Below are 18,417 nucleotides of genomic sequence, written 5' to 3'. Positions count from 1 at the left end.
TTTATTGCTCAGGCACATGATGTGGGATCTGTTGTAAGTCCACAATCTGGGCAACTGTAAGATCAGAACAAGAAGGAAAGCTATGAAAAGCATGATCAGTTTGTCAGTATTGGCACCTCTGTTATCCTAACCATGTGCTCAAACTAGGAATGTTACCTTAATACTGAGTGTTTCAGGGAGAAGGCTTGCATGCTTATGAAATCTACATTACATCTTCCACAGTGGAGCCTGTGTAGTCAGGATGAGCTCTGCTTCCCGGGCAGCATGCTACCTGTGGACCACATAGGATATTTCTGTTCAGGACTATGGTGAAATCAGCTGACAGTGAGGAGAGGGCTGACAATTATATCAGTAAATATATCAGTAAATATATATAACATCTATATTTACTGAATATAGATGGTGGTCTGGGATAGTCTTAGTGAGGCTTTCATCCTTCTTAGACTTGGACTTTGCTTAGGGGTGGAGTAGTCTTTGCATGTCAGTGGGCATTTTATTTTGTGCTAACTAGATCCTTCTCCATCACCAGTGTGGGCAAAAATGCAGGGTGAAGGGCAGGTTAGGTACAATGTTCTGCCTGTATTTGTAAGCCACTATCTGCCCCTTCAGACTGCATCTGTCCCCATAGCACATCCTCTTCCTTGGGTTTTCTTCACTTTGATGTATATTCAGGGTCTCTGCTGCTTGGGAGAGGTCAACAGAGTACGCTGTCCTCTCCCAGTGTCCACATGTCCTCCCAGACTTGTCCTTCAGAATTATTGTTGCCCAGCCACTTTGGGGATGTAGATGTGTTTCCATGTAAGAGAGTGGAACTTTTGGAGAAAACTAACTTTAATTAATCAATGTGTTCAGTCTGCCAGTGGCTACAACCTGAGCTGCTGCTACAGACTCCCTCTTGCAAAATGCAAAGAAAGTTCACTGTATGGAGGTCCTTTTGAAGTTACTGCTGCTTCTGGGATTCCTCCTGCTTTGCAAAAAAATTTTTAAATCCCTTATTTAGAAGAAAGAACCCAGGCATGTATGTTCATAAGGTCAGTGAGTTTTTCTGAGCTCTGCCCCAATCTGCCTTCCCATTTACCTTCACATTCAGAGATGTTTGGTTCAGAGTGGTTCAGAGATGGGGCTCTTGGCTTAGAGGCAGAACAGGTTTAGCAGAAGAGTTTCTGCAGTGAAATCTCCACAAGATTTGGGAGATTTCAACAGAAATTTTCAGAGATGCTAGCAAGCGTGCCCTCCTGCCCCATGAGAGAGAGAAGTGTAGAGATTTCAGCATGAAGAAATATCCCCTATGTTAGCAATACTTATATCTGAAAACCTGGTGTAACTGGAATAAATAACCCTAGACAAGTTGGCTGTATTCAGAAAGACAATGTAAGTACAGCTCTCTTTCTTTGTTTAGATTTAGTGTGCTGAAACGTTTTAGCACAAACTTTTGTGGGTTTGACTGAGAACCCATACATGGATGTGAATAATGTTTTTCACTGGGAAATTAGAGCAGATGTTGTTGCCCTAGACAGTAGAACCAGGAATGACAGCTGTTTCACAATGTATCTTGCCTTAGTTGTCCTCCCTGATAATTATTAGTGAGCTCAGACTGTCTTTCCCTACACTGAGACACCACCTTGGAGTTATCCTCCAGCCAGTCTGCTAACTACCCTTAAACTTGTAAACATGTAGCTGAGTGCTCCTCAGCCATCCCTTTACTGTGGACAGCCACACTGAGCAAGTGATGTACAACCAGTAATGTTTTTTCCCCCTTGCTTTTCCCAAGGATTAACAAACTCTGCTAAGACAGAAAATAGACTTGTGGATGCATTTACAGTAAGCCCTTTCTTTTCTCTCATGTATCAGCTGAGATGCCCATTTCATTCATTTGTAGATGCTTTAAATGTGCAGCAGCACCAGTGTGATTTCTGGTGGTGTTTTTCTCCTATTCAGCCCTATGTGCAGGCAGAGCAGGTCTAAACTGGTGAAGGATGACAAATTGTCTGTAGCCTTGCTGCTTACTTTGCTTGGAAAGAGGAGCTGGCTACTGTCACGGCCACTGAGGTTGGACAGCTGCTCGTAGGGAAGGAGGGAAGTCCTGCCCTGCCCCAGGATATGCAGTTTCCACCCTGTCTGATGTCCCTCAGCAGCAAGAGATGCAGCAACTCCTGTTTTCCAAGGCTGTCCCTGTCTCTCCTCATCTCTGCCCCTTTCAAAACAGAGTTGGAGTAACCCCTGCACAGATCATGTGCAGTTAGTATGTGAAAAAACTCTCCATACACTGATGTCTGCTCAGAAAACTTCCCATTGCAGAAAAAAAAAAATTGTGCCCAAAATTGTAGGTTCACCAAGTCTGTAAATTTGATATTGGGTATGAAATAAGTTATACTTTACATTTTAAAGAAAACTATGGAAAATTAATACTATTATATAGATATAAGAGAGGCTAAAAAAAAATAAAGCCAATGAAATACGAGATAATATTTGCCTTTCAGGATTACAGCTTGTGCCATGACCATGAATAAATACGTGGAGGAAAATGTTTCTCAGAAGTCCTACACAACGATAAAATATTTCATGAAGATGCTGAGCAGTGTCAGTGAGACTTTAATCTTCATCTTCATGGGTGTGTCTACAGTTGGGAAGAACCATGAGTGGAACTGGGCCTTTGTTAGCTTCACCCTCCTCTTCTGTTTAATCTGGAGGGCACTGGGTAAGCAAGTCTCTGACTATGGGTCAGTATTCTTTGCAAGTGAAATGTTTTATTTCTTATCAAGTAGAAATTGCCAAAAATTAAACAGAGACCCATCAGTTTGTGGAACGGTTTTTGTATTAGTAACATGCCCTATATCACAGGGTCAGCTTCTACCTTTCCCTAAAATGGAACCTAAAAATCAGTTTTGCCCTGATCCTACTTACCTAAAGTGAGAGGCAGTCTGCTTGTTAATCACAATACATGTATTTAAGTAAACATGTATTTACAAATGAGCAACTTTTGGTAAAAATAATTAGCAGTCATTCAGGAATTAAAAAGGTTGTGGGTTTTTTTTTTGCTTGTTTGTTTGTTTGTGGGATTTTTTCTTTGTTTTTGTTTTGTTTATAATTTATGTTTACTAGCTTTGGGATTTTTACAGTCATTGACAAGAATAGTATCAAACCAGGAAATGCTGTAATTGAAGTGTAAAGAAAAACTCCTGTAAGAAACTGATCCCTCCTGAATTTACAGTACTACTCTTTTCCTTTTACCTAGAGAGCTAAGTGCAAAGGGCTTAGCTCTTAGGGCTAAGCTGGTAGGTCTTGAATCTGCTCCTCTCCCCAGCTTCATCTCTAATGATTCAGTTCCCTGCATGTGTAAAGGTGCATCATGCTCTAATCCAGCTCCCAAGTCTCCTTCCAGAGCAGAAACCTGGACTATTTTACTACTGCACCTGCCACCCCACAATCAATATGCTGAATCAATATGCTGAAAAGCAGCCAAACACCCTGATTGCCACTCAGCTCTTGCCCCCTGTGCTTGCTCCCTTCACCTGCCTTTATTCCTTTACTCCAATCATCCCTGGAACCTTTTTCCAAGGTACACCAGCATGCACCGCTGTCTTGTCCCCCCATCCCCAGTCCTGCATCCTTCATGTCTGTGTGAGTAAAATTGTGTGAACAGGAATTTCAGGGTTCAAAGCACAGATTGATGGTGGAGACAAACCAGTTTTCAAAATCACCTCAAATGCAGTTAAAAAAGCAATTAGGAGTCTTGGACTATACTGACACAGAGAATTATTGCTGTTTTAGAGGTGCAGTCTAGCAGGTAGCTGTCTTGTAGACATCTGTTAGCTACTTCAGGTCCTAAATCCAGCTGACTCGAGGTGTTTAGCTCACTAAATATGTTCAAAATGATGTTCCTAGGGCTTTTTAATTTAATATTATGGTATTTCAAGCTGCTAAGTAATGTTTAATTTCTTCAATAATATATATTGAAGAAGCAAATAAAAGGTAAGAAGCAAATGGAAACATTTTTAAACAAATATTAGCATCATGGGCTAGTTCTGAAGTTCCCTTTTTTCCCCCCATCCTCTCTGTATTTCTGTTTTTTCCCCTCAGGTGTTTTTGTTCTGACTCAGATCATTAATGTATTCCGGACAATACCTCTCACTTTCAAGGACCAATTTATTATTGCCTATGGAGGTCTCCGAGGAGCAATTTGTTTTTCACTTGTATTTCTGCTTCCTCCTGCTGTGTTTCCCAGGAAGAAATTGTTCATCACTGCTGTTATTGTGGTGATATTCTTTACTGTTTTCATTCAGGTAATACCTTTCTCCTCCTGAACTTCTTCTTTCTCAGACATGTTGTAAATAAGTACCTCTAATGGGTAGAATATGAAATTTTCTAACTTAATTACTGTAAGGAACATACTTGAAGGTACTTGCTGTAGTCATAGTAGAAAAAATGCTATGCATACCACAGGCAGGTAGCAAAAGTATGCCAGATATTAAGTCCTTATGCTAACATGTAAATAGTACTAAGTATTTAAGACTAGTGAGGTTGGAGTAGAGACAGAAGATAATCTGGGCACAGCTTCAGCACTAATTCCTTTTCCTAGAATGTTTAAATTTGTGCGTTCACCCAGAAGTTCAGTGTTGGACATAGTGCACACTGAGCTAAAGACCCTGAGGTCCCAGACAGGTGAACTGGAGTCTGGGTGTTAGGAAGTGATGCTGCAAACCAGCTGGACAGCCCTAAAAAAAGCACCAGGTGTGTGTTAGGACATGATGAACTTGTCTCTGATGACCAACTGGCCATGGAGGCCTCGTCAAGTGTGAGCAAGAGACTGAAACCTGCAAAATGTGGAGGAGGCCAAGCCCATCAGATAAACATATCAGACTGGTCATTATCCAGAGCAGTGAGAGAGATGTGAGTTGCTATTAATGAAATTTCAGATCTGTGGAAAAAAAGTAGAATTTTTTTACTCTGCTTTTTACATGGAAAAAATTGCTGTGGGAAGCAAGCATATGTGCTCATGCTTGGGCAAAGGGGCAAGGTGGAGGTCAGGTAGTTGACTTCAGCTGTGAAAACTAATTTTGAAATACAGAATAATTTAAAATATGGAGATAAATGTCATGTGCTGTGAGATGTAACATGATTTATCAAAGAAAAAACTGGTATCATTCTTTCATACAGCAGTTTATTTTCTAGGGTAATCTCATTTAACTGGAATATAGTAAAATCTTTGGGGAGGGGGCTACAGAGGAGATTGTTAGTGTAACTACTCATTAAACTGAGGTTTAGATTGACATTAGGATGACTGTAAAATGAAGGAGGAAGGAGCTTACAGTTCCTCCTTTAAATGGAAATAGAAGCAATTTGTCGTTTGGGTCAGAAAGGATCTCTGGGGGTCTCTAGTCCAAGCCTGTGCTCAAAGCAAAGCAGCCCTCAAGTCAGATCATGTTCCTCAGGGCCATGTCAAGCTGAGTTCTGAATATATTGATGGATGGAGATACCCCAGCCTCTCTGGGCACCTGCTCAAGTGTTCAACCTCCCTGGCCAGATAATAGGCTGATGAGATATTATTAAAGGAATTCCTCAAGGATAAGTTAATACTCTTGTTAACTGACCATGGCACATAGATGTAGGAGTTTTTGTTGCTGATGTTTCTTGATGACAGATTTTGAAAAGTGCTCTCAGGGTGACAATGAGATAGAGTATCCTGTAGAAAGAACTGAGGGCAAATATGAAAGGAACAGAATGAAATTGAACAGTAATATGTGCAAATGTGTTCTTGCAAGGATTTTCTTACTAGGAGTTTCTCTTGTGAAATGGGAACTTTGATTTGGAAAAAAATAGAAAGGGAAAAAGATGCAGATGTACTAGTTGGTAATGGGGTAGATTTTAAGTCAGTGATACAGTGGGGACAGAAGAGAGGCAAATGTGATCTTAGGACACCCTGTGACAGGTATTTCCATTAGAGCATAGTGGCACGTTCTGGAGTGATCAGGGGACTGGTAAGCCTGTCATGGGAAAGGACACCAGGATTCCTTGGCCTTAACAAGATGAAGGAGAAGAGGGAATATAATTACTGTTTATATGAGGGAGTGAACACTGTTTAAACTAAAAGACAAATGTTGGCACAAGAACAAAGTGGTACACAGTGACCATGATGCAATTAAGAAGCAGCTTTCTAATTATCAGAACAATAAGATTCAAGATGAGTGTTCCATTATGAGCAATGGGGCAAAGAAACCTAACTACTTTTAAAATAAAGCTCGACTCATTTACGAAAAGAAGTGTGACCTGGGTGTCTGGGATAGTAGGGACTGATTTCAACACCAGAGGAGATTCATTCCTCTCCCCTGTGCCAGTGTGTCTGTACAAGTAAACAAATTATCTTAATTCTTCCACAAATATTTATTGAAAACCATTATATCATTCAGGGAACAGCCAAAACTCTTTGTTCTTTCTCTGAGAATGGACAGGCAAGGATACATATTTACAAAAAACCTATAGTTTCATGATCTTAGATATCCATAATAGTACTGTTCATGTATCTTTGAATACCTATTTTGGATGTAAATACTAAAAAAGGACTTTACATGTTCATTTTGAAATTACAGGGAATCAGTTTATTAATTCATGTTTTTCTAACACATAAAAAAACTGGAAAAAAAAAGTTTAGAATTACTATGGATGGGATAGGTGATGTATTCCTGATAGTTTCTGTTAGGTTGACCCTCTTGGAGCTCTCAATACTAGGGTGCCCCTTTCTTCCTCCTGTTGCATTAATGGAGTTTGAGCTGACAAGGACTTCATAGCTAAGTGCAAAACTTGCTAATCAAAGGAATGAATTCACTTTTATAATTCTTGTGTTCTGTTATTCTTCACAGGGAATAACAATCCGCCCACTCGTGGAGTTTCTTGATGTCAAAAGGTCAAATAAAAAGCAGCCTGCTGTCAGTGAAGAGATTTATAACAGGGTATGTTGTAGCTTCAGTATCATAGGTGAAACCCTTGTATAGATGAAATTCCTAGTCATGTTCAGACAGACAAACATTCAGCATCAGTATTATGGAGAGGGTGTACTAGATTTCTTTTTGATAGCTGTAGTAAGCACAATAATTGTAAAGCTTATATTCAACTTTTGGCAATTACAGAAATTATTGTTACGTATCCTTATTTTGGAATCTCCCATTTTCTTAATTGTTCAGATATAGATGTAAATTAACTTTCTGTAGTTTATTTCACACATGAGATACATGTTATTTTATAATTCGGCTACATAAGGAAACCTTTGGCTTTATTTAATTACATTATACTGCATTTGATTTAATCAAATTAAACAAATGCAAACTTGTCTTAAACACTCTCTTAAAGTTACTAAACTCTTACATCATCAGCCTTTTTATAGATATATGTTTGGTACATTTGTGTCTCCAATTGTTGCAGATTATTAGCCATGCATCTTGAACGTATTTCTCCTTGCAGCATACCTGAGGCAAGTGGTTTGAAATTTCAAAAGGGAGGAATAGTAAGGGCCACATTTGGGAAAGAAGCCAATCTAGGCATTTAAAAGTCTCTTCTTTTAGAGCTTATCCTTTGGACATGTCTACCAGGGTTTTTCCCTGAGATTGAGAAACCCCTATGATGGTTCCAAACATGCTGCCTCTGGGATCAAGTGAGACTTGGCTGAACTGATTCTGTTTTTCCTAATTGATAATAGACTCAGGAAGTGTATGTTTCTAATATTAGGTGGACAGAATGCTTTAAGATGATACAAATTCCTAAAATAGGATCTCAGGACCAATTGCTGGCTCTCAGTTCTGTCTGTGCATCCTGAGGGGCTGGTGCTGATGTAGGGAGCTTCTGTCCACTGAGATTCTCTTCTCCACAAAGTTATACTTGCCTCACTGTCAGGCCTGGGGGAGTTTCAGGCATAGCAGTGAGTGGTTAGGGCATTTCAAGTAAGTGAAAATATAGGAAAAACCTTTAGTTTCAGGCAGGAGGTGAGCAAGATTGACATTGAGGAAATCATCAACTAACTTCTGTCCTTTTGTGAGCTAAGGAAGATTCAGAGGGAAAGAAAGAGATTCTGTCTTTAGCTTGGTTTGAACTGCTTTTGGTAGGACTGAACCATTGTCCTGAGTTGTGACTAGATGTTTCTGTTTTAAAGTAAGTTGGCAATTAATAAGGTCTAAGGACAAGGCAAGTGATGTCTATAAGTTTATGTAATGAACCAATGTTTTCCTTTAGTTCTTTGACCATGTGAAGACTGGAATTGAAGATGTGTGTGGACACTGGGGTCACAACTTTTGGAGAGATAAGTAAGAATGGCATTTGAAACTTTATTATACAGGAGAGGCTGAAATGGCTCTGCAGCAACAAACAAAGGCTGTTGGGCATCAAATTTCATTTTCAGCATTTATTCTTGAAAGCATATGGTTGTTTTTAGAACATGTGGGTTTCAAAGGGAAAGTAGCAAAACAATGTCTTTTACTAAACCACAAGCAAGTAGAACAGAATCTCCAGCTGGGAAGAAAGGCAGACCTCTGATCCCAGGGTGAAGGATGGTACCTTCTGAGGGTGCATGATTCTGACTGTTGCAGAGCATCTCCTGTATGTCTGCTGAGCCTTTTTTCCCACCCAGCTGTCCTCTTGCGAGCTGTATTTCCTTGGGCAGTTAAGTGATGAGTTAGTTTCCTGTTTGACAGTAAACATACAAAAGCTAGTGGATTTCCTCTAGAAGATCAAGGCAGCAGCTGGCATGAGATACATGAGAGGTGCTAATGGCAGGCAGCTCCACAGCTCTTGGTGGTATTCCTTAAGACTTAGTATCAGTTAAGAAGATTACCCCTGGCAATACCTGAATAATTAATATTTTTACTTTATCTGCTGAATCGTCATCATCATCATTATGTTGGATCTAATTCCTTTCACATCCAAATTCTTTAGATCCAAAGCAGGGGCACTGCTCACCACCCTCTAGTCTTTGTTCCAAGAAGAATTTAAGTGTTTTATATAAAGAGAGAATAGCACCAGCAGGAATGGCCGAGGAGACCCCTTTCCAAATGACTTGGGGGTGACACAGTGAGGATGCTTTCCTGACAGATGTGTGACATGGGTGCAGCTTTTCTTTATTTAGCCTGGTTCTCCTCCAGTCTGTGTGACATCTTTAATGAAAAGATTGCAGAGCTAAGGAGAGTCCCACCTCTTCATGACCTTCACACCCAAATTCAAGAATAATTTCAGAATGTCTGGAGGGCAAAATATTTTCTGACAAACAAAATCAACACCAGCTGTAATCAATATTTTTTCACTAAGCATCCAAGAGGGTGCAGTTGCTTTAGAGAAAGGAACAACTTCTAAAGTTTTACGAAAGCAGGCTAAAATTTCAAAGAACAAGCAGTTGATGCAAATTTTGGCCTTTTATTTGTTATTACAGTAAATATTTAATGTTCTCTTTGTCTTGATGAAAACAGAGAATTAAAAATAATATTTTCTAATAACAGAACACCTAAAAGCTTAAAGTTGCTTCTAGGGAGACTGCCCATTAACATATTAACCTATCTAACCTATTAAGACTATCTATCTGAAGTAAAGTTGAAATTGACCCTTTCTTAAGTTACTCAGCATTAGGTTGTTAACATGAACAGACACATTCCCAGACAATAAAGTCCTTTAAAATTTCATTAACTGCAATGTATTGGCTTTCCTTAACTGTGCACAGTAAGAATTAACTGGTTGGGCTGGTTTGCCTCATGTACAGGTTTAAAAAGTTTGACAATAAATACCTGCGAAGACTTCTAATCCGTGAGAACCAGCCCAAGTCCAGCATTGTTTCTTTATACAAGAAGCTAGAGATCAAGCATGCCATAGAGATGGCAGAGAGTGGAATGATAAGCAAGGTGCCATCATCGGTGTCTCTCAGGTAAGGCAAGCGAGGCCAGCACAGCCAAGCAGCTCAGCTGGGTCACATAATTTGTTTCACAGCCTGGGCTGTAAGGCAGGATAATCACTTTGACTTAGGATTCTTTGTGTCCTAATGACACCAGAACAGTGAGAGGGTGTGAAAGAAGAGCCTTTTGCCTGTAGCTTCAGGTGAAGGGCTGTGTTCTTCTGGTGTGTGTGGTTTTACTGGGACAGCTGCTCACTGGCACATCCATCTGCCCTGAAGAGCGGAGGTGGACTTGAACACGTGCCTGCCTGCCTGCCTGCCTGCTGAGAACAGCTACAAGGCAAGCCTGAGGGGCATTTTGAATAGTACCTAAATACAGTTGACAAATTACTGTAATTTTTATCACATTTACATCTTACCACAGATTCAAATGAAATCAGGATTTCAATTCTACATGTTATATTTTCACCTATTACTTGGTTGTTTTGAAATGTTGTTTCCACCTCTAACAAAGGAAATAATTCAAATGTCATTCCTGACCATAAAAATAAAAACATCCTTCTCTCTCTCTCTCCCTCTCCTCTATTTTCCTTTTTTTTTTTTATTCTGCCACAGTGACTATCATGAAGGAAAGATAAAGCCCCTTTCTCCCACTGAAATGGAAAACATGCGAGAAATATTAACAAAGAATCTCTACCAAATACGACACCGAGTAAGGATGAACTTTTGCCTACATAAATATCCCACTGCTCTTGTAATATACTGATTATCTTCTTAACACATCTTTGAGCTGGTGCATCTGCTCTATCGTATAATAACAAATAATGCTCTTATTTAACTCTGTTGCCATATCCTGTCATATGTACAGTAGTATATTCACATTCCTCTGTGTAAATACTTACTTGATCTTATACTATTGATAAGGCTTAATGTTTTTGTCTTATTACCTCTGATGCAACCACAGTATTAAAATAGGATCATAGGTGCCAATTCAACCCAACACTGTCTACTTGTATCGCTATATTGGTCACTTCATGATACGGGATTAGATTTCCTATTTGCCTCCAGTTGTAAGATTGTTTGTATTAAGAGCAGAGATGATGAACTGGAAAAATAGTGAAATAAAAGCAAAAGGACATTTCACATTTGTCCTCCTGTGGCTAAGTAGTTTGAATGCCTGAGCCCTTGGAAAACATTCAAAAATTGAGCAAGCTTCAGCTTGCTGTATGTTAAAATGACTTCCCTCTAGGGGACTCATCACTTTCAAATATGTGTCCTCTGCTGACATACTGACCAAGCTACTACAGTGTGGGGGTAAACACGGTATTAAGCCAGCTTCTTCCATTTTGTCTTTCATTATAAATATCATCAGGTTAAAAAAAAATGAACCAAAGCCAAGAAAACCCCAGGTAGTTGTGAAGCAGATGAATAAAAACATTCTCGGCATAATTATTGTTCTTGTTCTTAATCATCTGCAATACAATCTTGTTCACAAGGAATTATGATGCTTATTAAAGCAAAAAGCCTGATTTTCCCTGCTCATATAATCTAGCACATTTGACATCATGCTTTCCAGGCTGTGATCTCTGCTTTTCCATTTCAGACAATGTCCTACAACCGACATAGCCTGGCTGCAGATGCAAGTGAGAAGCAGGCCAAAGAAATTCTGATCCGTCGCCGGCACAGCCTTCGGGAGAGCCTGAGGAAAACCAACAGCCTATCAAGGGAAAGACCGGTACTTGCAGTTTGTGTTGTTTTTTGGTTTTTTTTTTTTTGGTCTGTTTGGGTTTTTTTAATTTTAATTTCTATTGAAAGCAGCTCTTTGTCGCTAACTGTCATGCAGAAAAAGCAATCTTCTGACATGCAGGGAAAAATCCTGAATTTGGAAGACAACTGCACATGTAGTATCACACTTACACCTTGAGTTGCACACATGAGCCCCTTAATTTGTGTTGACACCTTCAGCAAGGCTTCAGGCTTGTAGAAAGTGATGTGGGAGTGGGATCTGCTGCCATAATTTTACCTCAGAGAAGCTGGACAGGCTCTGTACACAATGTAGGTATGATCAGTATTCTCCATTAGTATTTTGATGAAGTGTGGATGATTAAAGGTTAAAAATTACTTTGAGATAGAAAAGCTACTTACAATAAACTCCAAAATATAGGAGAGGACTTTTGACCACATCAGTCAGAGCAAGCTCTTAACTTGAAAACTATTGTATGCTCTTTAGTATTTATAAAATGTAGTCAGGCCTTCAGATTTTGACACTGGTTAGGAAAGCTGCTTCCACTTACAAGGATTGCTGTGACATGATAATATTTGGCTCTCTGAGGCAATCCTGCAGTTGTAAACTTCCAACCATATTGGAATGCAGCACTAATTAGGCAGGGAAACTGATCCTTTGGGTCATATCAGGTATCAAGGAAATTAGCCATCCTGTAAATATGTATTTTCATGGCACAGGAATATTTAGTAACTTAAAGCAGTCACTGAACTGTATCAACATTGATACAGTTGTCCTTCAGCACCTGAGGCTGTAATAATGTCTCCAAAAGGATGATAATGTCTCATAGTTGATCATTACCAGAGCTACTGTGGTGTTAATTATGACAACAAGACTGTTGATTTCTTTTCTGAATGATTTTTTTTCTTCTCATCCGCAGTTACATATGTTATCTTTTTCATAGAATTAAATTATTTACTGTGTAGAATAGTGAGGAGACTCAGCAGGACTTTTGGGGCAGGGAAAGAAAAAAGGATGTCTGATAACTTTTTAAAACACACCAGCTATAATTTTAAGAATAATTATTCTTGGATAAATCCTCCACAGCAGGAAGAGGAGAAAGAGGAAAAGAATAAAAATCCAAAGAAGAAAAATCTCTAAGGGAAAATAAATTTCCTTTCAGGTTCTCTTTGGGTCAGCCACAAGTAATAGTATTAGCATAGGAGAGCTGGTAGACCGTAAAGATTTTAAAAATCTTTGTAGCAAATGTAAGAAAGGATGTCCTTGAGAAACTTTTGAATTTAAAAAAAAAGCAACTTGTTCTGGAAAATACCTCTCATATTCTAGAAGTATGAAGTGTGGTCTGTTCCCAGAGCCTTTAAATCTTAGTCTGGGGAAAACAAGGATTTTATGCCCTGAACTGGTAAATGATCATGCTGGTGCCTAACGTCCTCATCAACTTCAGTGTGACTAGTCAACTGTATAAAGTCATTTATATGTATAAAGTGCTTGCAGGATCAGAATGCAGATTAGTTCTTGAGCCCAAGCTCCATTCTCACCCATATTTTTGCGGCTGGCTAATAAAAAGTTTTAAACAAGTTTTAAGCTGCATGAAGTGCCATGCTTGTGGCATTTGCCTTCCTTAGGAAAGCCTGTGCAGGCAAGGTTGAGGTTAGAGACCATACATTTATTAACTCTGATCTCAGAGGGCATTTCACTAGGTTTTCATTTGATTAAACTGCTTGAGTTTATTCAGTCTTTACCTTAACTGATTACCTTACCTTCAGCCAGCAATCAGCGCTGAATGTGTAGTAAAGGATCACATATTACCTAATTCAAAACTACTCTCCAGCCCTTTAGCTACAGAAACCTGTTCAAGCCTCAGTTGTGTATCTTAACATGCATTATGCAGGTACACTAGCCTACAGTAACTTAAAATGTTTGGTTTTCTTTGCATGCAGGCTGCAGCAAATACAAAAAGATTCCTTTCACTTCCTAAAAACACTAAACTCCCAGAGAAACTACGAGTGAGAAATAAAACATCTTCCAGAGGTAATGACATTTTTTGCTTTTCTCTTACTGTGCTGCAGTCATTTTGCTTACATAGAAGGAAGGTTTTTCCAGAGATGATGTAGAGAAATAAGCAAACTAGAGCATTTAAAACAGTGTGTCCTAAAGTAGAAATGTGAGTGTAGAGAAATGCCCTGGACAGCAGGGTTTTGTAGGGTGTTTTCGCTTCCTCTCCCCTACTGGCATAGTTCTCCCAACACATCTCCTGTCAGCAAGGAGCTGCCTGCTGCACTTCTGCACCAGGAACACTGCCATGGCTCATTCTTCTCATCTTTATTCCATAATCCAGATATCCCTCCTGGATTATGAGCCTATTTGGGTCTTTTCTCTCTGGGGTCAGGGTAGAGGACACTGCTCTGAGAAGCCAACCAGAGAGGGTAATGACATTAGACATTAGACCTAGTTTATTGTTCTCATGAAGAACACAAAATGCTGTGGTTTACAAGGTTTACAACCAAATTGTTAACTTTTTTCCTCTGCCTAAACTCACAAATGTTTTAAATTGTAGTTTTTGAGTTCTAACAAAAAAATCTGTTGGAGCACAATATTTCATTGAAAACTTTGCCCAATTCTATATATTACTTTTGATACTGGTTTTATTACCATGCTTATATCATACTCTGGAGCATTTTCTTTCATGACAAGATGTCATAAGGATCTCTTGCTGGGAAGAAGAAACCTGTGCAGAATTTCTAAAATTTCCTGATCGCCACCCCAATTAGTTTTCCACTATTCCCAAGTAATTTAACAATAGACTGTGCTTTTGTCTGTTAATAATGATATCACTGCTCTCCTGAGTGTAGGATGCCTTTTATTCTATAGTTAGTCTGCAGAGGTCACCTACTGTCACCTAGAATTAAAGAGAAAATATGCCTCCAGATTATTAAATTGTCAAAAAATATATTATTTGACATACTTAGAAGGGAAAAAGCCTGAAAACACAGTCTGATGAAGACCTGCCTTGATATATAATTATCTGGGTGAGTGGACAATTACATGGTGATATATTTTGTTGACCCCTTCCTCACCTTTTTAAAAGAAATAACATGAAGGCTACTAATCTAATTTGTTCATATGACAGTTGCACAGTTGTTTACTTTGATATATTTAAAACATCATATCTGATTTAAGTCTAAAAACAAATCTGAGGCATTCATAAACTATTGTTAAAAATTTTATCAAATATCTCAAGTGTTTAAGTTTTGATGAAGATGTTAATTATTTTTAAAGAAGTCTGCTGGGAAAAAATATTTGCACATGTGCACATCCAGACTATCTCCAGCTTGATTTACCTGGCAATGATCATTTAAGGGCATTCCCTAAGCAATGATGCCACCTTTCCCTAGAGCATATTCTATCCTGCTCTGAGTGGGAGGAAGAGTCTGCAGCACTTGCAACCTCTAAGATTTGCCCTGTTGATTCTCTTTCATGTCTTACATTCAGCCTTATTAAGGATGGGCTATTTCCACCCATCTGTACATTGATCTTGAGTGATCCTTTGCCTGGTAAGAGTATTGATGTTCCTTTTCCAAAGTCAAGTTTCTAGAGCCCCTGTACATGTTGTGCTCTAGAAATGCCTCTCAGTTTAGATTTCATGAGATGTGGGGCTGAGAAATCTAATTTTGGTATCCTGCTTGGATGTAAGCAGGGACTAGACCCTAAGCTCAGAGAGATGCAGTTTTTTCTGTCCAGAGAACTGGAAATTTGCCAGCACTGGGGAAATGTCACTTCAATCAAGGGGCCCCTCGGCAATCAAGGAGCAGCTGCTGAGTGAAGCCTGTCTAAAAATCACACTTTTGAGGGTAGGGATGTTTTTAAGTCAAATCTATCCCCTGTTTTGGCAGAGTTAAGAGGTTGTTACTGGGTCTAATCAGAAAGCACTGAAGATAGAAAAATATGGGGAAACTTTATTCTATGACTGCAAGGGCCCTGTGTGCTGTTACTCAGATAATTCCTGAAACAGTGATATTCTACACCTAAAACTATACTTTTGTTTTCAATTAACAGTGGGTGACAGCAGTGACTCTGAGCTGGATGCTGCTACCACAGTGCTCAATCTAAGGCCCAGAGCAGGGAAAATCTTGAGAGACCAGAGACTGAGACAACAGAGGCCATTACCTGAGTTTAGGGTGGAGTGGAAGAACGAAGTTGACGGGAGCCAGGACGGACGAGGAGAGCAGCAGGACCCAAGCACTTTGCCTCAGCCATCCATTGGGTTCAGGCAGCCACTGCTGACCAGACCAAGATTTGGCACTTTGAGCAGGGAAGATCTGACTGCAGACCATGGGTCAGCCAGACCTATGCCACCACCACGGTTAGTTAGGCAGGCATCGCAAGGGGACAGGCAGAGAAATAAGCCTGAGAACCAGCTGTACTGAACATGGCCAAAGGAGAACTATTGATAATAAACCATGGACATACTGAATTAGGATTCTCAATGATCTGATCAGACTATGGGATCCATTAAAATAACAAAACAAGCCTCCATCTGGGTCTAACCACTTCCATTTGAGTTAAGTCAACTCCATTAACTAAGTGAAAGGAATACTGCAGCAAATGCAACGTTAAAGATACAAAAAAAAATAATATATCTCTTTTACAAATAACTTATGGCAATGCTTTAATTTAATTACATTATTTCCACTGTTAAAATAGTATGGAAATGTGCCTTATCACATCATCTCTCATGGAACCAAGTCACGAAGGTTCAATACCCAGTTTTCCGTTGAAATCATTGTTCAAAGTCCAGTGATGAATAGGTTCTTAAAAATACCCCCAAACTTTTGTATCATTTCAGATTTTATTTATAATCAATAATACTTGTTTTAACCAGAGCTTCAACACGAATACCACTGAAAATTGCACAATGCACCTATCATACAGACTTCTAAAGAAGAATAAATATATTCCTGAAGCCTAGTTTGCTTGAAGACCTCTGATGCAGAAAAAGAGGAAGAAGAGAAGAAACAAGCTGTAGGGGAATTGCAAATAAGGCTTATAAAAAGGACTTGCAACAAAGACCTGAATAGCTTGAATTTTTACTTTCTGAATTTTTGGCAATATGTTACCTTTGAAAGGTACTAAGGATCACCAAAGAAAAACTGAATTACCTTGGCTTTCACTTCTGTCAGCAAGAACTGAGAGCACTTAGCAGGACACCAGAAGGCCTAAAACCAGAAAACTTCAAGTGGATAAATAATGTTTTGAATCAAAATTGCTTTTTTGCACCTTAGTTACTTGGTTGCGATGTAATGCAAATGCAGCAGTAGAATAGTTGCAGAGCACTGCCCGTAGACAAAGCGAGCAGTCTCCTGTTTGAGTCAGGGACCACTGAGACTCAAGCAAGCTCATGCTTGTGACCCTGGTTAATTTGTTTTACTTTTTGTTTCCTCATCTGTAAGAGGGGAAAGGTAATCTTTTCTTTGTCTGAGCTATGCACTCCAAGGAACAAAAATGTTCCATCTAATTTGTTTTTACAGAAAAGTAGCACAGTGGGGCCCTGGAATCAGCTGAAGTCACTGTGCACCTTAATAACATGGACTTCTTGATCCTAGAATCAATGGCTGCCGTTTGAGGGCGTATGGGAAGCATTAAAATAAATGATACTTAACTGTAGTTCTCAGGAATTTGCACTTTCTGTCCCATTTAATCTAAGTACTGAGCTTGCTTTAGCACAGATACACATTTCAGTACAATGCAGAAATAGTTTTCTTTCTACTTGTTACAAAATTGATAACTTTCATTGAAGAATGTACACTGTGAAATCATAACTTTTCTCTTTCATTAGCACATTTCTAAATCTGTGGGCAATAAGATTATTTTTTTTATTTAAGCTTGTTTTGAAAGAACTATTAAAAATCAGAGTTTCCTTTTAAAACCACAAAGTAGATTTCTTTCAAATGTTCATGGGTGGGGGTTGATAAGCAGGGATGTAAGACTTTCCTTCTTCTAAGAGCATTTCCAAAATACTTATGTAATGTATGTATTTGAAATATCAAACCTTCCCAAACTCGTTCCTTAGGTCCTTTAGTCTTTTTCCTCTGTTCAAGCTATGGAAAATTCTGCTGTGTGGCAAAAGCAAAGTCTAAGCTGCAGAGGAATGGCTCTCTGAACCCTATAATCCTCAGTCAAATGTTCATGGGTATTCTCAACAAATGATTATTGTGGAAATCGATACTTAGCTGTCCTCTAATGATCATCTCCTGTTTGGAAATAAACTTGGGTTCAAGCAAAGCCAGCAAGTTTTGAAAACAAATTTAAATTTGTCTTTCAACAGGAAAGTACTTTCATCTGTAAAACTGTCAGGGAATGCTATGTCACTGCATTATTTGGATCATGTTTGAATAAGAAAAAAGCCTTGAGTTTTGATTTCAGTTTTGAGACAACATTGTCCTTACAGATCAGATTGTTTAAATTAGCTCTTTTATATCAGGCCGATATGAAATCTGACCAAATCAATAAATGTGAAATGTTGCACATCAACATTTAGTTTACTCTCTGTGGAGTTTTCTTGTTTGTGTGCTGGTAATGACCAAGCATTTGGCTTCTGTCTGGGGAGAGCTGCCTTTCATTTTTTTTTTTTTTCAAACAGTTGTTATTTTTTTATGGCACAATTTTAAATAATGAATGCAGGTTTCAGGAACCTTGCTGCTATGCTGGTTGCCCATTAATGCAGGGCACGCTCACATTTTTTGTGCTTAAAGCGCTGCCCCATAGTACAAGCACATCAATTTGAAGGTCATTTCTATCAAATAACGTCTTA

General features: G+C 39.0%; 1 protein-coding gene across 1 annotated transcript in view; it reads left to right on the top strand.

Annotated features, from left to right (window-relative positions):
• Positions 1–18,137, top strand: part of SLC9A2 (solute carrier family 9 member A2) — a 33,958-nt gene extending 15,821 nt beyond the window's left edge. Inside the window, exons 4-12 of the mRNA XM_036393282.2 lie at positions 2,481–2,698; positions 4,081–4,283; positions 6,858–6,947; positions 8,221–8,291; positions 9,734–9,895; positions 10,478–10,574; positions 11,466–11,597; positions 13,547–13,637; positions 15,663–18,137. Of these exons, the coding sequence (XP_036249175.2) occupies positions 2,481–2,698; positions 4,081–4,283; positions 6,858–6,947; positions 8,221–8,291; positions 9,734–9,895; positions 10,478–10,574; positions 11,466–11,597; positions 13,547–13,637; positions 15,663–16,033 (1,435 nt within the window). The 3' untranslated portion in view covers positions 16,034–18,137. The remainder of the gene's footprint in view (positions 1–2,480; positions 2,699–4,080; positions 4,284–6,857; positions 6,948–8,220; positions 8,292–9,733; positions 9,896–10,477; positions 10,575–11,465; positions 11,598–13,546; positions 13,638–15,662) is intronic.
• Positions 18,138–18,417: the final 280 nt, after the last annotated feature.

Source organism: Molothrus ater, chromosome 2 (assembly GCF_012460135.2).
Source record: "Molothrus ater isolate BHLD 08-10-18 breed brown headed cowbird chromosome 2, BPBGC_Mater_1.1, whole genome shotgun sequence".
Lineage (NCBI taxonomy): Eukaryota > Metazoa > Chordata > Aves > Passeriformes > Icteridae > Molothrus > Molothrus ater.
This window is presented reverse-complemented; position numbering and strand designations above follow the sequence as displayed.